Source organism: Clytia hemisphaerica, unplaced genomic scaffold (assembly GCF_902728285.1).
Source record: "Clytia hemisphaerica strain Z4C2 unplaced genomic scaffold, Clytia hemisphaerica genome assembly, whole genome shotgun sequence".
Taxonomy (NCBI): domain Eukaryota; kingdom Metazoa; phylum Cnidaria; class Hydrozoa; order Leptothecata; family Clytiidae; genus Clytia; species Clytia hemisphaerica.
The window spans coordinates 1773878-1798496 of NW_027104057.1; the positions used below are offsets into that span (position 1 = coordinate 1773878).

At 35.3% G+C, this 24619-nt stretch overlaps 1 protein-coding gene across 1 annotated transcript in view; it reads left to right on the plus strand.

Annotated features, from left to right (window-relative positions):
- The first annotated feature begins 11372 nt into the window (after positions 1–11372).
- Positions 11373–24619, plus strand: part of LOC136812301 (SWI/SNF complex subunit SMARCC1-like) — a 30682-nt gene continuing 17435 nt past the window's right edge. The window contains exon 1 of the mRNA XM_067068798.1: positions 11373–11511. Coding sequence (XP_066924899.1) covers positions 11401–11511 — 111 coding nt within the window. The 5' untranslated portion in view covers positions 11373–11400. The remainder of the gene's footprint in view (positions 11512–24619) is intronic.

Here is a 24619-nt window from a genome sequence, read left to right on the forward strand (position 1 = left end):
GCAGAATGGGTTGGACTGGTCTTATTATCAAAGCCTGGTAACATTTAAGAGCCATTTTTTTAAGAGTCTTCAGGGTGTGATACCTCATCCTCTTGGATTTTGATGAAATTTTGACCAAATGATCCATCACACAAGAAAATAAATAAGACCCTGAAAATTTCACCTTGATATCTCAAGTAGTTTTGAAGATACAGCGTCTCAAAGATAGGCTACTAAGCAAAAATTGACCGCTAAAAATCATGAACTCTGGTGGGGAGCAGATTTTGAAAGCCAATGAATTTTTATTCAAGTACATTAGAAAGCTGATTTACAGTGGATTTCAAGAACTTTTTGTAGGGAATCAGAAAAAAACAAATCGAGTCTCCAAAATTTCCCCCGAAAATCTCTAGCACCTCCTGGAGAGGGCTTCAAACTTTGTGTAATCTGGGTTTGGAAGCACTTTTAGCTGTCTGCTGATGGTCCTTGAGACTTTTTTGAAGCAAACTTTTGACCTGGAGTGGTTTACTGGTGGGTTTTGGCCACAAAGAAAACATTTTCAGGATTTCTATTTTTGCGTAACCGTCAAAAATGGCCGAAAAAATTGCTATTTTGGCCGATCTGGAGCAAAATTCAAGATGGCGTATCTTTTTGAACGCACAACAAATTTTTTTGAAACTTTCAGTAATGCTTCCTTAGTAGGTCGAGTTTATAACCTCAAAAAATCTCAGTGGGGGTTTGAAGTCTCTTAAAGATATGATCAATTGAAAATTTGCTTAACTTCTTTGTTTTTTCCCTCTTAAAATGCTAAATCAGGCCCACTGAAGGGCTCTTAAGGTAAATTTTTGTCAAAATATTGGTTGATCTTCTCTAGCCAACTACTCATTGGCATTAAGGGAACAACTGTAAAAAAATTCAGGTCATTTCCATCAACAGATGACATTTTATGACTGTTTCTTTATTTTTAAGTATAGAATATGTAAAAAAATGAGACTGACATCTAGCCTTTCCTACCATTCCAGGGCCTATATTTTCAGGAAAAGCCTCAACCTTTGGTGAATATCATTCTTAAATATAAGCAGGTTACTTCAACTAAATGGGTTTAACAGTACTTAATTCCTATTCAAAAACTTTTTAGACTCATTCAGAAATCCTACTTTGACAATAATTTGCGCTTTACCGCAAAATTTCTGATTAACTTTGGACTGTCCAACATCTCTATATTTGTGTACACTAACAGTCTTACTTGTTGATTCTTAAATAACTAAGCAACATTAGGGTGATATTTTATGAGATACTGCAAACAACGATGTTTAAATCTTCTGGACAAGAAATATTGGACAGTCTAAAGTTAATCACGGCACTTGGACTTAGAAATTTTGCTAGATTGATTATTTGGTCAAAATTTCATAAAATCTAAGAGGGTGAGGTATCACACTTTCTTTATTCTGAAGATTTTTTAAAAAATGGCTCTTAACCCTTTCAGTCCCAGAGTTTTCACAGCTACTTTCCCAGAGCCGTAAAACGAGTTTTTGAATGCATTTACTCATGCTTCAATATCTGTGGAATCACTAAACCTAGTCTTCTCAAGTTTTCACCCTTTTTCACTTATAGTATGAGGATCATTTTGATAGAAAAAAATTTGCAAAATGACATCATCTGCGTGTCACGTGACCAGAGAAAGGCAACCCATTCATTTTTCTTATAAATGTTTAGCACAACAGTATCTACTAACTGAAAAAAGAATTGTTTCATAAGCCCTCATAGAAAAATTATAATGATTGATAAAAGTTGTAAAAGATCCCATTTTCGGCCTTACAGATTTTGCTTGCAAAAATTTTTGTAAATACTTTTGTAAACAAAACTTTTTACTCGAACAAGCTTTTTTTACGCGGTCTTTTGCACACGACGCGCTATCCTATCTTCTTTGAAAGCTGTTTACAGACATCTCTTTATTTCCCGCCAAAATATCACAATTTAAAAAATAAATCAGGGACCGCTATGCAGTCCTCTGGGAAAAAACGACGGGTCCAAAGGGACTGCAGTGCGGTCGCGTGGGACTGAAAGGGTTAATTTCTAAATCAGCACCCTCAAATTCTAAATATTTTATTTTTGAAGCTTAAAGCCCTTTTTCAAAATAATTAGTATTGAACTGATTCAGCCCCTGGTTTCAAAATCAATGTTTACAAATGAGTCAATCTTACATATCATTTTAAAAACTTTCCCAAAAGGTTCCACTGATGTTTTTTTTCTGGAATCATAATAATTATCAACAGAAATTCCTTAAAGTTGGAGTCAATTTTGTTTGTAATATGATATCACTCCTGATTTTGGATTGTGAGAATTGACATTGGAGGATAGTTTGAAATAATGGATTTCATATCAAACCTATAAAAACCTTGAAAAATGCAAAATGTACCTTTCCTCTAAAAGCCTTGATATTTATGCTTAAACTGTGGGAGAGTGGGTTTTTAAGGATAATTTCAAACAATCGCCTCCAACAAGGCGCTGTGATATAGTGGTCATTGACCTGGGTTGCTGCACAGGCAACCGAGGTTCGATTTCCACTCACACCGGTTCACTTGGCAAGTGAATGAACCTTTGCCCGGGTCAACCCATGCCATGTGAGGGGAATTGGGTAGTCTGTCCAAGGTGCTAACAGAGCGCTCATTGAAAGTGTCTATAGTTGCGAAAATAGGCCTCAAAGCTTCCTGCAACTCAACCAAATAGAAATAGACAAGGAATATCATTATATTTACTACTATAATTTTCACTGTTACTCAGGATTTCCTCAAATTCTCAAAATTGGAAATCAGTGAATAGAACAAAATATTTTTGCTGTATATGAGATTTGCTATATGTTAACAAGTTTTTGGCAAATTGAACAATAAAACAAGGAACATGCTGAATGGACCTACAGATGAAACAACATAAAACAGAGATGCGCAAGTATGAAAACACGATGAACTTGTTTCACGCTGACTTTCTAATGTTTTAGAGGTAAGGAGCCCAATATAAAAATGATTTCCACATAGCGACAGTCCCCCTGCTAGCTGGGGGTTACACTTTCCAGAGCTGCAAATAACCGCCAGTGATTGATAATTACCAGACACTTTTTAGACACGCTTTTTCTTTAAAATGTTGAAGGTACAAATTCAAAATTCTTTCCACGAATTATGCCTCGAAGATGTTTAAATTGGTTGGTGTAAATACAAAAACATGAAAATTCCAGATAGAAAATGATTGTTCCAAAAGATAACTGAGCCAAAATTAACCAAACAGTATATGATTAATAAAGATCACTCAAATATTGATCGGTTACTGCTCGAAATATTAAAACTTTCTAGTCGGTAATTTTTCATTTCTGGTCAGTTTTAACCGATAACGGACCGCTATTTCGATCACTGAGTAGTCAAATGCACTTAGTACTTTTGGGTACTAACTGATAAGTGGGGTATTTTGGAATTGCGGAAATTGACCCTTTTTTCTTTGGAAATTTGGAAATCGGGCAAAATTCCTTCAGTATTTTTGAATTCTGAAATTGTTTTGGTATTGAAAATCCATAGATTTTTGCTTCAAAATTTTGGTAGTTTTTATCCCCTTTTTTCGGAATTCATACATGAAAAAGCAAATTTGATGAAAAATTAGTCAAAACGAGGAAACACACCCAAAAACAAGTGATACTTTTATGGACCTACCTGGTTATGCATTTAACACATATATAACTGATATCTATTTGAGCATGACCGTTTAAACAATCATTCAGAACACAAATAGTGACTATCTATTAAAATTAGTTGTTTGTTTCTTGTAAAAAAACGTTTAGAAACCAAAATTTCATACTCTTGAAATATTCTTTCATATTCAAGACTTAAAGAGCAAAGAAAATATCTATCTCATCAAAAAATTGAGTAATTTGGCTAAGAACATTGTTGTATGCTTATTAATAGTGATTCTTATAAATAAGGATGTGTTTTTTGAGCTGAAAAATTCTTTTTTTACAACAATCTGCTTGAGCCATCTTTTACCTACTTTCATGCAAAAAGTCAGAAAAAATAATGATCCAATTTTTCACCAAGTCCAGACCAAAAAACTTGTTTTTAGTTGTTTTTTTGACCCAAAATTGTCCAAAAACATTTTTTTTCAAATTCGAGGGTTTATATTTATGCATCTTTGTGCAAAAAATCATAAAGAATGAAAGAGGCAATCTTGAGAAAAGCTAATACCTAAGTAATAGTCGAACGTGCATTAGTCCTCCAGGGTTTGTCCCCCCCCACCAAATTCTTGATTTTTTTTAATCTCCCCCCTCTTTTTTTTCCCCCTATGACTTTTCGGTTTTTTAGTTTCCCCCCTCTTTTTTGCTTTCCCCAGAAAATTCTGAAATATCATCCGACCATATACCGATAAATTTCTCAAATTTCACCTGACCAAACGTAAAATTTGCTGCAAAAGAATACTAGACAAAAGAACAAAAATTGGTTTATTTTTCAATATGATGATCACTGATATCATGTGACTACCTGGTGCTGGATGAAGTTGCAGTGACTTACCTTCCCCCACAAATTTGCCAACTATCGATGTTTTCCCCCCTCTTTTTTTCCCCTTTACTATTCAAATTTTCATTTCCCCCCCTCACCCATTCAAAATTGGAAAATTGGTTTCCCCCCCCTTTATAAAGGGGGGGGGAGGACACTATGACGTGCGCAACGCACTGGGCTCAACTTCAGTGGCTTCAAATTATTCATAGGCCCAATTGTAGACCAGATATTCACCCAAGGAACAAGTGTGCAAAAGTTCAGCCAAATCAAACAATTTTTGAAGTCTCCAGGCTGCCCCAAACTAAGTTTTAGCCTCGTTTTGGCGAAAAACTCGTCCCCAGGCTCCAAAAATCAAAATTTTTGAAAAAAGAAAAAAAGAAACCCAGATATTCACCTAAGGAACAAGTGTGCCAAATTTCAGCCAAATCTGACCATTTCATAAGTCTCAAGGCTGCCCCAAAGTTTTAGCCTCGTTTTGGCGAAAAACTCGTCCCCAGGCCCCAAAAATCAATATTTTCAAAAAATGAAAAAACAACCCCAGATATTCACCCAAGGAACAAGTGTGCCAAATTTCAGCCAAATCTGACCATTTTTGAGGTCTCCAGGCTGCCCTAAAGTTTTTGTGACAGACAGACAGACACACACACACAGACAGACATCGTCAGATTGTAGCTCAACTGAAGTTGAGAATTGATCGTGTGCTTATAATAAATATTGAATTTGGCCAGTTTTTCCATAAAAACACGCCAAGAAACCAAAATTTCATGTCTAATATTCTTTAAAAGTAAACCCTCATGAGCAAAAAAACTTCTATCTCATAATAAAATTTGAGTAATTTGACTAAGAACATTGATGTATTGCTCATTAAGAGCCATTTTTTTTTAAATCCTCAGAATAAGGGAAGTGTGATACCTCTCTCAGATTTGGCTGAAATTTTGACCAGGCGAGGTCTTTTATGAGAAAATAAGATCCTGAAAATCTCGGCTTCATATCTTATCTAGTTTTAGAAATATGGCCTTGGGAAATTTCAGCTTTCAGAAAAATTTCTAGGTTTGTTCAAAGCCAACTTTCATCCCTTATTATAACTTTTTTTTTGAGTTGGGGACTTCTGGTTTTTTCAGGTCTATTACAAACCACCAAAGTGAACAGAAAAAACTGAAAATGGGCATCTGAAAATATTTCAAATAATTTTTGGGACCCCCAGCAAAGCATCTCAAAAACTGCAAAAAAAAATTTGGTGGGGTCTTTTGGCCAGATTTTCTGGAGATTGGTGAGGCTTTGAACCTTGAATTCAATTTGAATCTAGAAAACAAATGGTTCTTATGATAGAAAACCAAAATCAAGACTTTTAGAGGCCATTTTAAGTTTCAAAGTGGTAGCTAAAGTTGCCACCAGAATGAAATATCCGAAAAATTATAAAGTATTTGAAGGGCCGTAACTATTTGTTGCAACAACAGATTTCTTTGAAATTTTCTGAAAAGTATCCTCACATTTGAAAATTCCAGGCCTGTGGTCAATCGCACTCCTAAAAAGTACTTTAGGCGTGTGATAAGGAGTGCCAAGCATAACTTTAAGTAGTAAAATCCAAAGTTATGGTGTGTGATTAATCACTCTCCTCAAAGATTTTAGGTGTGTGTGGAGGTGTGCGCGTGCTATCACACGCCTCAAACGATGCAGCCTGACATTATGTACTTTCTTCGTGTGAAATATAATTGGGAAATGAGTACTTTTTAAGTTATGCTATTTCAAAGTTACTGTTAAATTTCATTAAAAAAATTGCTTCAAAATTTACATTAAACTGTACATCCTGTGCCCAAGTTCAGGAGTTGCCATAAAGCCATTATGGTAATAGCCGGGAGGGCACATTGCTATACATTGACATTTAACAAGATAAAGATTTATTTTGCTAAGATTTTTTAAAATATTCAGATTTATTCAACATTCTAGCAGGCAAAAATTAATTTTCAGTTTTGGTCAAAAATCAAGACAAATTTTCAATTATATTACTTTTTCATTTCTTCTAAAGAGCAAAGAATTCTGAATCTATATTTGTGACAGTTATGAATTTTGTTTATATTTCATTAGATAAGATACCTTAAGTGAATTTATTAAAAAATACATTTTATCTGCCCACAAGCTTCAAATTTGTCATTCAAAATAGAATGGCTAGAAAATATTCCATTGAAGGTATTTCTAAATTTTTAGCAATGTTTTAATTTATATTGTTACTATTTTATAATTAGGACTATATCTCTCATCATAAGTTAAGAAAACTTGTTTTCCCATTCACTTAATAGAGCCTTTCAAAAACTGATTTTCAGTTTCTGTGGTAACACCTTGGGATTTTTAAAGCAATTTTCTTTTGACAACTGAGCAAAGGATATTCACTTCCCTACTGAGATATTTCACATGATGAAAGTACATAAAGGTGAGGAAACGTTCCAGAAAATTTCAAAGAAATCTGTTGTTGCAACAAATAGTTACGGTCCTTCAAATATTTAACATTTTTCGAATATTTCGGTGCTGTGGCAACTTTAGCTACCATTTTGAAACTCAAAATGGCCTCTAAAGTCTTGATTTTGGTTTTCTATCATAAGAACCATTTGTTTTCTAGATTCAAATTGAATTCAAGGTTCAAAGCCTCACCAATCTCCAGAAAATCTGGCCAAAAGACCCCACCAAATTTTTTTTCGCAGTTTTTGAGACGCTTTGCTAGGGGTCCCAAAAATTATTTGAAATATTTTCAGTTGCCCATTTTCAGTTTTTTCGGTTCACTTTGGTGGTCTGCAAGAGACTTGAAAAAACTTAACATTTTTTTCCGAAAGCTGAAATTTCCCAAGGCCATATCTCCAAAACTAGATAAGATATGAAGCTGAAATTTTCAGGATCTTATTTTCTCATAAAAGGGGTCACCTGGTCAAAATTTCAGCCAAATTTTTTGCCCAAATTTGCCCAAAAATGTTTTTCTTCGAAAATCAGGCTCCGTCACATTTTGACCACCACCATTTTGCACCTTTGTACCAAAAATCAAAAGATTCCTATGATTCAATCTCGAGAAAAGTTGGTAGCAGACGGACGGACGGACAAACACAGGTTAATTTAGGACCTCCACCCCACCGGGGTAGGTCCAAAAATCGGTATCGGAATTGAAAGTATTATTTACAGAATTTCGGACAAAATCATTCAGTATTTTAGAAATTGCAAACCCCTTACACCCCCTGATAAGGGGTGGTGGGTGTGCTCTCAAATTTTCAATTTTGCAGTTAATCATCATGATGTCTGTTACCAACTGCTTGATGCCTCCCTGCCTGAGAAATATTTTCTATCGCATTTTCCATCAGATGACAAAAAAACACTCTGCCGGCCAGCCACAAAATTTTTTTTTGCCAACCAGTCGGGTGGTGGCTTGGCAAACACTGCGGGGAGGCAAAATAGTAAAATTGGCAATTTTCATTTTTTGGACATATCTCCATTTTATACGGCTAAAAACTGCTGTTTGTGAGGTAAAAAGGGGAAAGGGGTGCTGAAATCAGTGTTTTGTGAAGAGCCTTTTTGCATCTCTTCCTTTTCGGCGCCCCCACAAAAAATTGCTGCTGGTTAGCTGGTTATTTTGTTTGTCATTAACATTAACTATTTTCAAAAAGTATGAACTATTTTCAAAAGGCACGAACCTTATCAAAAGGCACAAACTTTCTTTTCAAAAGGCACAAACTTTTTTTTCAAAAGGCACAAACTTTTTTTCAAAGGCACAAATTTTTTTTTGAAGTTTTGTATATAGAACCTGACCTGTGTTGACAAATATATTTTTTATTTCAATGTAATTGCTTCAGGGAATAAACAGATGCAGTCAAATCTCATAGGGTCATTTTTCAAGATAATTTTGGAACTGAAAATAATTCTCATTCCAAAGCAAGATGGCAGCGCAAAAACAGGTCTATTAAAAGCTTCTTCAATCTTCGGGGAAGAAGAGACTATAGAAGTTATTTATATTTAGTTGGAAAGTGTTAAAAAAAGCATTTTTTGTGCTCAACGTTCGTTTTCACAAACTTTTGTCTTCCATCTTAAATAAATGAACGATTATTTCACCAGATTTCACTAATGGTTATTATTTCTTATACATAGTAAAACTATTTAGGAGTTTTAAACTTTCTACAGAATTTCAAAAAGTCTGTTAGCTCTAGAGGTATATTAAAAAGTTTAGACATCGGTAGCTCACATTTCTAAACCAAACTGATGGCGTGACTATCAGATTATCGTACAAATGCACCTCAAACTCGCTTGCAAGGAATTGTTGGCTACAATTACTGGCATTTGCTATATACGATTGACATTAAGTGCACCATCAGCTCTAACAAGGATAGATTCGAAGATCATGGGCTAAAGTACTGATTAATTGCCCGTTGGACACTGGTCAATTCCAAGTAGTATCTTCAATTGAGGCAGTTTAAGTTTTTCAAAGTATCAAAAAAATTCTTCACGCTTACGTTAGCAATACATGCTGGTAAAAGTCTTTGTTGAGTTTTCTCGACAGATTGCCTCAGAAGGGATGATTTTCTTGCATCTCTGGAAACTCGACGAAGCGCCTGTCGAAGCATTTTGCCTGTAGAGTAGTAGCTCGGTCACGTTCAGGCAAAGTGGGTATGCAAGACAACTTATAAACGCATGCGCGCACTGTCTCCTTGCTAAACTCGGACAATAGGTCCGTGACCTCACTTACTTTTCTGCCCTTAAAGAATTGAAACGCGTATAATATAATAAAACATAGGCTTCAGCTCTCATCATCATCATCCTCTCTACACTAGAGAAAAAAGTTTCTTATATAGAGGAAGTGTATCTATGAGGTCTTCGATTCAGACTATATAAAACATCGAAAACATCGCCGCCCCCGTTCCCCTCTGCTGGCTCTCTCCTCGATCGACGCGAAATTTTTGTTAGTGAAATGTAGAAATGACAATTCTTATCTTCAACTTCAGGAAAAAGCGGGAAAAGTCACAAAGAATAGTGCAACTTTGATTTTATTAGATTTAAAAAGATGAATAAGTCAATTCTAATTTTTTTTTTTTTAAATAACTTTTCGAATTTAAACATGTAAAATGACGTACACAGGCTTTAACAGTATCAACCAATTGAATGTTTTTATGAAGAAAGAGGTGGACTAATTTATTCTCTTGCTTTTTATCGCCCTTTAAAGGGACATAACAGTACTTGCAAAATTTGTAAACAAACTGTACGCAGCAGATAAAAAATCAAAACAAATGTCACATGTCAAAATAAAAAATCAAACCAAATATGGCTAATTTTGATTGTTCAATTGTTTTACAGGTTTGTTTTGGACACGTGATTTTAATTGCTCTCTTTAATGACACGTGGTTCGCGCAATGTTTACATTTTATTTTACTACTTTAATGTCCCTTTAAAGGCTGTTATTGTTCGAAAAAATTTTTAATATTTATGTTTTGATTTACATTTGAAATGTTCTTTTCTATAAATGAAACTTGTTTTGTTTTAAAAAGAATTCGAATATTATTAATAAATACGATGGTTAAATACATTTGAAAACATTTCAAAGAAGTAGAGAGCGTCAAGAACGCAGCTTGTGCCGGGTTGTTCCGGTGGGTTCCGTGTTTTACAAACGACGCTACGAAAACCCCGATGTCGTCTTTAAGAAAGTTAAGCTTATCTATTTAAAGGGTCTTTTTTTCGCCAAATAAATTTAGTCATTCAAAGGGAAAATAATTTGGAGGTCCCCTGTCCAGCAGCTCACATAGCCAACGTTCTCCTTCACACCCTTCAGCACCACCACCTGCCCCGGTCAAGATTCAGAAAGCAGCCGGTGGAGAGATTTTTTAGAAATATGTGTTCTTATCTTCTAGGAGTTATGAGTTATGACCTTCATTTTTTTATACAAATGATGTGTTCTGATATTCTGGGAAAACTTTATCGCTCTATTTGTCTCCCTATAAAGGCTGTAAGCTTATTACTACTATATGGTTGATATGTGTTCTAAGATATACTTGTAAGAATATTTTCTAGAGCTAAGACCGAAAGCAGCCGGCGAGGCGACCTTTTTTTCCGATGTGTTCTGAGAGCATATTTCAACTAGAAATTTTGATCTGTTCTGATCAGATCTCCGAAAATTAATCAGCTAGAAATAATGATGTGTTCTGACGAGACAGGGGTATAATTAAGGTCATCTAACGTGTTCTTGTTGTCTAGGTAACCCTAGAAAACTTCAGAACACATCTTTTAAGGAGACAGGGGTATAATAAAGAGAAAATTGATGTAATCTTGTTGCCTAAGTAACCCTAGAAATTTTCAGACCACATGCACATCTTTCGTGGAGAAAAACAAATGTAATACAAGTTTATCTTGCCAAGATGTTTTCCTAGATTTTAGAACTCGTCAAATTATAAAGTAGTGATAAGTTTAGGGAGACTAAATAGTGTGATAAAGGTTTCCTAGAAATCAGAACACATCATTCGTATCAAAAATTGAAAGCTTATAACATTTGGTCTCCTAGAAGATAAGAACACATATTTCTAAAAAATCTCTCCGCCGGCTGCTTCTGTAAGACAACAAGAACACGTTTGATGACCTTGATTATACCCCTTGTCTCGTCAGAAGACATCATCATTTCTGCCTGTTCTTATCAGAACAGATCAGAATTTCTAGCTGAAACATTCTCAGAACACATCGGAAAAAATGGTCGCCTCGCCGGCTGCTTTCGAAGATTTCGATCGCAAAGAATCAAAAATCACAAAAAATTGCAGACATTTTTGATTTTATCAAAGGCAGTGTGACCAGCTCTAAAACATTACGATTTTTCAAATTCACTGATACATGCAATGTCAGCAAAATATCCTTGCGGCTCAATTGATTGATCAAGATGGCGGCCACAAAGAAAGACGGTGGCGCTAATTCAAAATACTGGGACTCACAAGATACCATTGACCAACTTGAAAATGTCAGAACTTGGCTCATTAAAAATAACAGAAAGGTATACATTTTGCTTTGAAATTATATTTTTAAAATTACTATCAGATCATTATCATTTTGGGCTAATACTTGAAAAAATTTACACAGGTCAGGCTCCAGGTAGCCATTCCAGGGTCAAATTGAAACTATTCTGATGGCAGTCAATCCTAGTTCATCTTGTAGAGCTTCAAAAAAGAAAAAAAATGAGGGGTCATACACCAGGACCCTGCCGACGCACCGGACTTAACGAACACCGGACACGCGAAAGTCCGGTGTAAAATGAGAATCTCTACACCGGACTTAAGGAAGTCGGATGTCCGGTGTCGGAGAAGGATCTTTTTTCCACCGGACAATCAAAACACTGGACATGACCAGTCCTGTGCGTCCGGTGTTTCTTAATTTTTTGTTTCATAAATGTCCTGTGTCCAAAATTACCTGTATGCAACATGGGACTGACACCGGAGTTATTGCGTCCGGTGTAGCGAAAGGATACATTTTGCCACCGGACAAATACACCGGACAGTCCGGTGCTTCGGCAGGGTCCTTGTGTAATCAGCTTCGAAATATGTCATCCCCAGACAATCTAATGCGGGGGAAGACACTTGATTCAAAAACAACCATAATTATGTGCGGCCCAAAATTAGGCCTTTAAAATCAGACCCTTACAGTGCAGAGAAAATGCAACGTTTAGTATTGTGGACAAAAGACCCTCCCGCCCCAGTTTGCAGGAGTATGATGGCAGAAATCATCGAGATCTCAGGGGCAGAGTGTGTATCAGTTTCAAGGACAGGGGCAAATTTTTGATAATTTTCTGGTCTCAGGGGCAGCCTTTCTGGGTGGGTACACATAAGTTTAAGGGCAGGATTTCAATGGTATAATTTTTCCTTGGGGGCAGCCATGCCATGCTCCCGCCCGGCGCTCCGGAAAGTTCCGGAGCTCTTCGGGTCCTTCCGGAGGAGCAAGTGATTCTTAACACAGTTCGGGAGTTCCGGTGCAGCCCAATCGCCAAAAATCAAGCTTCGGAGAGTGCCAGGAGGGTCCTGTGTCGAGTCGAATGCACACAATGTTTTGATTTTAGCAGGAGAGAGAGAGTAAAAAAAACGGTAGGTAAAAATTTGTTTCTTATAAGGAAACCCAACAGAAAAACGGTAGTTAAAGAACTCCTTTTTTAAAAATCATATCATAACTTCTTTTCCTCTAGATGAATTTCTGTGAAATTTTCAGGAGAGATCCATAGAATTATAGCTGATATTATCATGTTCAAATATCTACATCATTCTCTTTAAACAGTCTATGCTTAAACTCCTATTTCAAGATTACGGGATATGGATTGCGGGTCAATTTAACACAACAATTTATCAACCTGGAGGCCATTCAATTTTCTATTGTATCAAGATAGAAGAATGTTTGACGCCCTTTGATGAACTGTCAGGATCAACTACAGAATTCAACTGTAAACTGTGTGACAACACAAGGCAGAATTATTAACCTAAACGATGTTGACAATTTGCCTGATCTTGAAAGCTTTGGTGTGTTGGAAGAAAATTTCTACATGGATCGTCAGATAAGGAACTTGCAAGCCCACTTCTTCATATGTTTTTGGAGCCATTGCATAAAATTTTGCTGCTTTTTCTTTGACTCAAAATGTTGCATTCTACAAACAGTCTAGCATTAAATTTTGTGTTTTCATTGATGAAAATAAGCTCTTATATGTTGTTAATACACCCTAAAGCGTTGACAGTTAAGCTAGGCTAGACTTAGCTCTTTGCTCCTTCTAAATTCAACAATACAATGCTTAAATTAGTTGACACATAAATAAAACATGTTATTCAAAAATATTCCCCATGTAATGTCTATATCAAAATCTGCAATACAATGAAAGTGGTCTTTTCTACTCAGTACTTCTGTAGAAGTTTTTTTTAATTTCAACCAATTTGATTGCTGTTTTAATGATGAAGGGGGCCACCTGGTCCAACTTTTTGGTGCTAATGGCTTTTCTGAGCCTTGGGTGGTGGGCTGAGCCTTAGATGACAGAGTCCTGTTTTGGATGACAGGTGATCTTTTAACTGTCACCCTATTTTTTAAGCGTCATCTTTATTTGTTTCAATCGGTGATTCTAAGGGTTGAATTTTTTTGTATCTTAAAAAGTTTTCAAACAAAAGTAGGAATTTGATGTGAGAGTTACATTGTCAGCAAATCTGTTCTGATTGGATGAAAGTGCTTAACCTTTATTTGATTGAGTGTTACTTTTTTTAGGGGGTAATGAGCTGATTGATATGTGCTGCCCAAATTTTGATATCTTTTAGCCCTATTAGCCCCAGGGGCCTTAGAATCTACCATACTGGAGTTCTTTTGTGTACATCTCAGAGAAAAATTTTGAAATGACTTGAAACTTTCTGACTTTTAATAAAATCNAGAACAATAACATTATGACACACACAAATAAATACGCTGGGAAATCCGCGACACAACATGCGGTCTAACTTTTTCCCTCTCAGTTTGGGGGAAAACGAAAGTACTCTATATTTTGTACGTGGGGAAGTGTAAGAAAGATTTGCAAATAGAAAGTTCTTTTGGGGTAAAGAATCAGTATTGTGAATTTAAGCGAGTATCTATTTTGCAATTTTTCTACAGAGCCAAATAAAGATTTTTTCTATTGTTCTTGCTCGATTGCCTCTAACGATAAGTTCCGTAGTTATGAGGTTATCGAGACAAAATGTGACGAATTTGCGCGGAAACGAAATTTAACATTAGTCTAGGCTGTTCTATTACCCGCAACAAAAACGCGTATAAAACGCGGGTGTATTGCCCCATCTACACCAGGGGGGGGTCAAGCAGTTAGTACAAGACATCATGCCTACTAAGTGATTCTTTGGAGGAAAGAGGCCACACCACCACCCTTTGACAGTTAGTATGAAATATACTAAGTGATTTCAAAGGAAATTCACTAAGGACCACCCCTTAAAACCTATCAAACGAGAGTGTGATATTTACTTTTTGTCAAACCATGTTCCCAAAATTGTTTTGAAACAGTTATTGATTTGGTATGATGAATTAAAATGAATCAAAAATTTTATTTTAACACAACGCTGTACAGCGATATACGCTGTACAGCGATATATGTACAAGAGTTTCAAATAACAAAGTACTTCTCAATTGATACAATAATGAAACACCGTAAACCAAAAACATAAACATAATATGTAGCGTTCAATCAAGGCAGAAAAAAATACTTTTTCATGATTTATAAAGAACAAGATTACAAACTTTTACAATTTCAAAATCGATCTAAGTCAAGAAAATAGTAGCTTCAATGTTCTACAGATTTAACTTAGCTTATCAAATCTAAACAGATAAAAAGGACAATTTCAGCATCATTACTTTTTGTAAGTTTCATATAAATTGTTTTATAAACTACATTATACGATTTCAAAATATATGAACTCCCATACACGCCGTAAAACTAAAAGAAAAAAGTAAAACCAAAATAATTGTGTCTTGGATTTTAAAATAGTTAGGGAATTCCCCTGATATAGTGTTTAACTAAAGGGTAATACCAAACAAACTCCAAAGGGGAAGACTTAAATGTCTTAGGTTCTTTGATTTCTCTTATGGAGGGGGATTTCCCTGATTGCTTTTAGTATTTATTTTTAATATTTTTCTAGAAAAGGTAAAAAAGTAGCACTTAGTATTCATTTGTACTATTACTAACTGTTTTCCTAGATTTTTTACTTGACACCACCCTAGCAGTCACTTAGTACCATCAAGTACTAACTGATTTTTGAAAATTTTGTAGGTATACCACCACGGTACTAACCGGCATGATGTCTTGTACTAACTGCTTGACCCCCCTGTCTACACCGTAGCAGATAAACATTTATAATGTAGCACGGGCTTTAAAATTCCTAATTAGAACTAATGTGCCTAATTAGGCAGATTTTTACTTATGGCGTCATTTTGAAGCCCTCCGCCCAAATTTTGTTTTGATTTTTGGCTCAATATATCATCTTTGACCTGCTCTATCTATTGCTCATAGTTAGAATTTGCGGATTTTGTTTGTTGGTGAAGAATCTGAATTTTAAAAATCATATTCTTAATTAGGATTGAAAAACAAAGGGATAATCCTAATTAAGAAAGTCTGTGCGATCGAAAAAAATATGCTTAATTAGGATAGAACTCCTGACTGTCAATCAAGGAAGAAATGAAAAGACATCTTTTTGAAAAGAAGACATTGCATTGCAAAAAAACAATAAAAACGTTATAAAGCAGTGAGGCTGGAACTTCGATTTTGAGGATTACGATTTTACCAGCTTTTTAGCGATTTTTGCCTCGCTAACCCAAATCTCGCAACCTCTTTACCTTCAAGGATGATCGAAATTAGAGTTTTTCAGCGTTCCGAAAAAAAAGCAAAGCAGAAATTTTTTCATCTTCACAGGATCAATTGTCAACAACAAAATACATCTTTTGGTCTTTGGGTTTGTTTCTGACGTTTTTCCTTCAAAGAATATCGATCACTTTCCTTTTCCCCTTGAGCGCGCGAGAAAAAAATAATCAGCTCGCATTCTCGCGCGGGCGATTAAAGATGAGGCAGCAATCTTGCACTGAGGGTGCTACTTAGTTTCCGCTCTATTTTGCGCCCACGATAGAATGGTCCAAATACGGGGTATTCCAAATTGTCGTTCTGTGCGAGCGCACTTTTCGTAGACTAGTCGGAATACTTTTTTTTACTCGTGGGATTGATGGTAACTTTTCATCTTCGTTATTTTTAAAATGAAGCACAACCGAAAAAAAACGAAACTTCAGAAAGTTGCGTATTTTCAGCGAGTAAACGATTCTGACAATTAACAAAATTGATGATGATGATTTTTTTTCGATCAGGCAAATGCCTCGTATTGGGGGTTCTAGTCTTGACCCATAAGCCTACGCGAGATTGAAGCGTTTGGGTAAACGAGACAAAACTCCAAAAAAGCTGGTGTTTTGAAGCGCTTCCGTGCGATCGAAATATCGCTGTTTGTGATGCACTGTTTATTTTCTGATAGATACAAATAGTATTTATATTGAATATTATTAACTTATTTATTTAAATAAGTTTTTGAGCCCAAATTTAAATATCTGGTTGAATAAAAAACAAATGACAGCAGTTCTGTTTTTCCTCAAACCCCCGGGAAAATTTTTTTTGCCGACTTAGCTATTTTACAAATTTCGGAAAAGAACTCCCATAGGAATTCCGATTCATAACCCGATTGGTTCATTTCGAAACGGCTTCAAGAAAGTCATAATGGCAGATAATTTTAAAAGTTTCTCTTCTTCTAAATGTGTGTAATTTATCGATGTTGATGGCTTGTTGATTCTTTAAAGAAAAAAGATAACAGGTATAGCTTTTTCTAATCCTGGAATATCGAGGTTCCAGCTACACTGTAAAGCGGAAGCTAAAATTGCTGAACCTACCTATCTTTGTAATGAAAGCCGCTGTGGAGGAAAAATTCCCCATGGCATATAAATAACTGTTTTAGGCTAAAAAAGGGTCAAATTTTTCAGTGGTATCACTCTCTATAATTCTAGTCCTCATTTTCAGGCTGAAAATGCTTGCCAAAGTATGAAAAGTAAAAAATAATAACTTTAATGAAAGAATTAATTTCAGAGAGTAGCACCATTGGATTTCTCAGGTATTTTCTGATAAATATGGAAAGTTTCACTGTCTGAACATTTTTTCCTCTGCAGATCTTTGAAATCAAAGATGAGTTGTGAAATTTTTTGTGTCCCGCAGATCTAATTTTTCTAAACATGGCCTTAGTTGAAACAAATTTTTAGACAAAAGTGTAGAATATTACACCTACATATTATATATGGTTGGAAAGCTAAAAGAAAGCTCTAAATTACTCAAAAATAATTAATTTTATAGCTCAACTAGACAAAGAACAATTGCTTGTCAAAGTTTGACCTAAAATTGAAGATTTCAGGCCATATTTTAGAAAGACAAGGCAGGGTCCGTTGGTGGCCAAAAAGGGCACTTTTTCCAGTGTTTTTCCACTAAAAAGGCTGTTTTTACAAATATTTTAGTAATTTCAAAAGGGGCAGCGTCCGATAACCGGACGCTTAAAGGGTATGAAAAATGGCCTGGATTTTGATAAGCGTCAAATAAAAAACAAGCAAACCCGGAATGGCTAGCTCAGGAAGGACACTTTTGTTCTGTTTGGTTTGGAAAAACGCAAACTACCGACGTCTCAACTTTTCAATACATCTCCAGAAATAATAGATTTTTTGAATTCTGTAAAATTTGTTCTTTCGCCTTTCCATCTGCCATCTATCTTTGAATTGTATGCAAAAATATACAGTAACAAAAAAAGCCATGGTTGGATTTAGAGTCCCCCTGCCCAGTTAGCAGTTGGCGACCGGTCTAGTTTGCAACCAAACTTCTTTAAACCCAGAAAAGTCATACCGTGAGATTGGGTAACTTGCATCAGTGGAGGCTAACATGCATATACCCCAATTCACAGACCAACTAGAGCAGTATTACTTCTCTTCAAAGTGTTAACATGGAAACATTATGACAAAATTACTTGACAATAAAAAAACGTACCTTTGATCAGAATCACTTTTCTTTTCCCACAACAACATGTCACAAGTTTCAAACAGTTCCATCAATATGCCAAAAATATTTTGTTCAACCACCTTCACTTCAAGATGGCCTCTCTCACAAGTGTTACGCGTAAGCCACATCGCGTAGTACAAACAACCTCTAAATTGCCGAGTACAGGAGAAAGAAATCAAAATTCAAAATGACGGCCAACAGTCAGGCACATCCTGGCAAATGAACGGGGTATTTTTCGAAACGGGTCGAAAACAAAAGTGATGTAATAGCACTGAATACCCCACGGGTTGGAAATATTTTGCTTCATTTCAAAGAACTGCATGGATGAAATTTTTTTCCATGGGTCAATTATTTTTTGTCTTCGAAGATTGAAGAAACTTTTAATGAAAAAATAAAGTTCCCAGTTTTCTTCCTTTTTTCCCATTTTCAGTTTGAAGTTCATTTTTATTCATTTACACGCTTTAAGCCTGAGACGCCCTATCTCATTTACACTGGGTGACGAATACCCCATGCAAATGCTCACCCCGTTCATTTGCCAGGATGTGCCTGACACGACCCACGGCATGGCCCGAACATGTTCGGGCCTCTTGATTAATACTTTTTAAAAATGCCCCCGCGGGCCCGCACAGTTTCGGACCATGTTCGGGCCAGATATTCGAAAACTTGCTACGATCGCGCGTGTAATTTCAGGACCCAATATTTATATTTTAAATTCCTTATTTTAGCAAACAAATTTAAAAATCTTCATCTTTATTCAAATATATATTGTTCAAATATAAAAGTTAATCATCTATTTTCCAATTAAGTTAGGAAAATTATTAAAAAGAATGATTTGAATCTTACATAATATGGTCTTCTTTTTATTCTTTATCCTGTTCCCTTTTCTCGTGGTCTTCTCCTATTCGAAGCAGGATTTTTCTGGATCGTTTTTTGTACTGTTATACAACTTTGTGAATCAAACTGGTATTTGGAACTTTGAATTTGTTTAATGAAAATATTTAACAATGGATGATGATAAACCATGAAAGGTAAATTAAATTAAATTCTACTATTCCTATGATGTTCCTTTAAATACATGGCCCGAACATGGTCCGAAAAAAATGTTCAGGCCGATTCAATAATACTTTTTTGTGGCCTGAGCATGGTCCGAACACGCCCGAACATGTTCGGGCCATGCCGTGGCTCGTTGCCTGACTGGCCAAGCCCACGCTGATAACTATCAAAAATCTTCGTTTTTCAATCAGCTATTGCAGCTCAATAAATCAATGAAATAATTTGAAATAAAAAGTCAACAAACCTTGAACCTTTCATGAATCTAAATAAATAAAAGTATTCATCTAAAGTGAAGATTACATTTCAAAATAAATCAATTTCCAAAACAACCTAAAGTCAGTGTCTGCCAACTAAAAATTTCTCTGCGGGTCCCTGGCAAGGAGTTACGACTTCAGACTTTAGATTCCAATTCTTGTATAGGCTGCAACTACACTGCCAAATGATCTGTATTACAAAGACTTCCAAATGGGTCCATAAGTTAAGAAAATGAGATTATCATCTAGCACAAACTTCAAAATAAAATTGTTAATGAACTTCTTACTTAAAATATCACTTTCTTAAATAAATGGCCTCTTCTTTTATTAGTCTTCTTTTTTAGTCTTTTATGTTTGCCGCAAGAAGGGAGAAAAATTTAATTTGACCCCCGGTTTTTTCTCTCTTTTTCTAGCCATTTCCCGCGTGTTAGTGCAGACACAACTTTAATCCGGGGAAATGAAGCGTTTTCATTGGTCTAAAATCACGGATCATCACGTGACCAGAATTTTTATCCGGAGAAATGCCGTGGCTGCAATGTTTTGCTTTAGTGAGATTGATCATTTCGTTGTTTAGATTTGAGCGGGCAAAATTTCTGTACAAACCAAAATATGGCTTCGTTGGAATACCGGTTGAAACACTTGTGCTCTTAGAGTGAGGATGGCTGAACAAAATGTTTTGGTCATATTGATAGAACTGTCGTAGAGTGTGATTGTAAATTTCTTTATCCTGCTCTCTTCTGCACACTCTAACCCATTTTCGCAACTTGTTTTAAAAAAATGTCAAAATGGGGTAGTTTCCATAAGGATGCGTACTTAAAAGAATGAAAGGAATATTGGTGATTACCTTTCCAGCCCATTCTAAACCGGCCATATTATTACGCCACTGCATTTCGTCGTAAAATACCTTATCGGTTTTTGCTGCCCCTTTCTCTCCAGAGTGGCTGAAGGGTGGTGAATATTTTACCGAGTTGATGGAGAAACTAGGCTCATATCTATCAACCAATCATGTTTTGGACTAATGAGGTAATTGTGAATCAGTCTTTTGAAAATTCTAAATAACAAGATGTCAGTAATGAAGCGTGTAAGAGTGAGGTCATTTGGAAAACTCAATTTATGGTAATTATAATAATCTTTCCTCAATTAATTACATGTTTTTTTTTAATTTGATTTTCATATACAAGGTGAGAAAACCATGACCAGACAAGTCTGTGAATTGGGGTATATGCTTGTTAGCCTCCACTGATGCAAGTTATCCAATCTCACAGTACAAAAACAAACCTCTGGAGAATTTCTTTTGGTAGTTATCTGCCTTGACCTATTTCCCGTACTGTGTAAAAAAGATTCTAGAAATTACATAGTGTCCTCCCCCCCTTTATAAAGGGCGGGGGGACCAATTTTCCAGCTTTGAATGGGTGAGGGGGGGAAATGAAAATTTGAATAGTAAAGGGGGGAAAAAAGTAGGGGGGAAAACATTGATAGTTAGCAAATTTGGTGGGGGAAGTGTGAAATCACTTCAACTTTATCTCAGCAACCAAGTCAGTCCACATGATATCATGTGATTAGATCATGATTGAAAAATTAACCTATCTTCTTTCTATTTTGTCTAGTATTCCTTTTGCAGCAAAATTTTACGTTTGTGTCAGGTTGAAATTTGAGAAATTTATACGGGTATATGGGGGGACTGATATTTTCAGAATTTTCTGGGGGGAAAGCAAAAAGGAGGGGGAAAACTAATAAAACGAAAAGTCATAGGGGGAAAAAAAAGAGGGTGTGATTTAAAAAAATCAAGAATTTGATGGGGGGAACAAACCCTGGAGGACACTATGAAAAAAATGAGTAGAAATCCGAAAGATCCAACTTTGCACACGAAAAAGCCAGATTTTTTCGAAAAAAATAAAAAATGGCTACCTGTGGACAAAAAAGCTTCATAAGAAAAAACGCATAAACTTCCACTCCAAAAAATACTTGTCCAAAACAATGAGTATGTTAGAAAGCATTTCTATAAAAATCAGCTCAATAGGGTTTCTTTCGTCTGAAATATTGATAAAAAAGTTGATGCAATCAGTTTCGAAATTAGACGTCCAGTCTGCGACCGACAAATTAGAAAGTAAGAAAAAGAAGACTCTACATTGTGATCAAAACATTCCAGATGCTGAGAAAAAAAGAAGACTTTACATTGCGATCAAAACATTCAAGGGTCTTTAACTTGACAACTCCAATGCCAAGTTTCTAGCTCCGGATTGAAATAACAAAGGAAACCGGTATATTGAATCTCCGGGTAGACATAAAAAATTCCCGCGTTTTTATCAAATGAAGACTATCCATAGACCGCCACTTTCAAAACAAAACAAAAACAAACTTTAGAAAAAAATGGCAACTTTAAGAAAAATTCTAAAAAAACATGCCAAAGGGAAATGTAAGTGAGCTATTTTAAAACAAAAGGACGAGTGCAAAGAAATTAAATACAGGAAAGCTTATGAGTTTTTTTATCATCCTGATCAATTCATATGACCTAACCTGCAAGTAGAGCACTGATTTTCTCTTTTTAGCGATCGGTCGCAGACTGGTACATTGGTCGGGAACTGGGCACTAGTGCCGCTCGCTTCAAAAGTTTTTTATTCTAAGAAGATTGCCTCAAATAAAATATCAAAACAGACACGAAGAGCATGTTAAAAGTTGTCTAACCATTGGTCGAAAAGTATTTTTAAAAAAGTGAAAAGTAAGTGAAAAATTTGAATAAAACAAATTTCGGTTGCCAACTAGGCAGGGTACTCTACTGTAGTTGGAAAATGTGCAAAACATATGCAAGTTTACATAAAGATGAAAAAGAGAACGACATTTGAAAAATGGCCAAACTCGGCAAAAAGTGGATAATTTTGTAACAAATCAATTTTGAGGTTTCAAAATTTGTGAAAGGGTGACAATCATTGTATAGCAGAACTTAGAAAGTGGTTTCAGAAAAGGATGTGTTCAAAGGCCTGTAATTTGCATGCATTGTAATTTTTTTATAATTAAAGAAAATCAATGTTGTTTCCATTGTTCAATTTTCTTCCAATGGTTAGTTTTATCCATTGAAAAATAAAAAATCAATAAAGGGTCATAGTGTAAGTTTACACAAAGATGGAAAAGAGAACAAAGCATCTTAAGAAATATTGTAATAATTAGAACAATAAAAAATGGAATTTCTTACTACAAAAATATTTACAGAACAACAAAAGGAGTCGAACAACTTCCGTTAAGACCGATCATATCAAACATAAACACTGCTACTTATGATTTAGCAAAATTTCTTGCAAAACTGTTGTCACCTCTAAATAAGTCAGAGTATTCAATTTCATGGACTGATCATCTACTAGAAACTTTGAAAGGAAAGTCTGTACCATCGAACCATAGAATTGTATCATTTGATGTAACAAGCTTGTTTACAAACGTTCCACTTGAATACACGATAGACATTATGCTTAGACGAATTTACGATGAAAAAGAAATTGATACCAACATACCGAAAAAAGATATGAAAACTTTATTATTACTATGTACAAAGAACGTCCATTTCTCGTTTAATGACCAGCTGTATAAACAAGTAGATGGAGTAGCAATGGGTTCTCCACTTGGACCAGTATTAGCAGGAATCTTCATGACCGAATTAGAAAACAGTTTAGTACCAATGTTAAAAGAACATTTGTCCTTCTGGCGGAGATACGTAGATGATACATTGTGTTTTGTCAAAAATGGCTCTTGTGAATTTGTACTGTCTGTCATCAATAACTTTCACCAGAACATAAAATTCACATATGAAAACGAAAGTAACAATATGATATCTTTTCTTGACGTGTTGCTAGTGAAACGAGAATCTTCCATTGACACTGCAGTTTTCAGAAAATCTACCAACTCAAATCTGTACATCAATTGGAACTCTTTTGCACCCGAAATTTGGAAAAAGAGTACCTTGAGATGTCTAGTAAAGCGTGCATATAAAATATGTAACCAAGATTACTTTCTTCAAATGGAGCTGGATCATCTGGAAACCACCTTTACGCAAATAAACGATTTTCCGGTAGCAGTAGTCAAACGCATAATGAAAGAAGTCCAGATGGAAGAAAAACGAAAAGAACAACAACGTGAACAACCTCCCGATGATGTAATTCAACCACAGGAAGAAATTAAACTCGTTCAGTTGACCCTTCCCTATGCAGGTGAAAAAGGCGAATTAATAGCTAAAGAAATCAATCAACACCTCAAAAACATCCAGCCAAACGTGAAAGCAAGAATTCATTACAAAGCAAAACGACTCAGCAGCGCCTTCAACATCAAAGATCGTACATTGAAGAAATATAAACATAACGTTGTTTATGAAGTTGAATGTAGTGAATGTGACGCGCGATATATTGGAGAAAGTGGTAGACGATTAGAAGAAAGAACATTAGAACATTCTGGAAAGGATAATAATTCCCACGTTACCAAACACACGTAACAATATGGGCATGGTGAAATTACGTTAGACAATGTAAAAATACTTAATAGTAATTACAAAAACTACTACAAAAGAAAGGTTTCGGAAGCATTATATATTAGACAAAAGAAACCTGTATTAAATGTGCAAGATATGTCTGTTCCCTTGAAACTTTTTAACTAATAGCTTTTTAATTATTGTAACATATTTTAACACATTTATTGACAATTTTATTACTTTTATTATCCTACAATTACAAGTAGAATGAGAAGAAAAACGTGCGTTTATTATTGTACGTAAAAGCGCATTAACATTCTTTTTTATTCTACTTGTAGCGACTCTGATATAAATATGTGTACATAACTTTCTTACTTGTTTTTTAACTGATGATGGTCTTTGGATGAAGACCGAAACGTTTTAAATATTAAATAAAATAAAATATTATTACAAAATGAAGCTTCTAAGTTACATATTTATTATTAAGCTGATTGCCCAAACAAATTTATTTAAGAACAACAAAAGCCTTTTATAAATCTGTTCTTTAAAGACATGGCATATTCTGTTTTCACTGTATCAAAAAATTCAACTAAGACGGAGTGCACACATCAAACTTTCAAAACATGCAAACTGAAAGCAGTAATTATAACGTAAAACATTCTTTCCCCTACAAGAAAATATTAAAACCCCCATTTTGATATACAAGGTCAAGCCCAAAACGTTAGTAAAAGACGCTGAAAATCAGAGGGGTTTAGATCAATGTTTTGATTTGATCATTTGG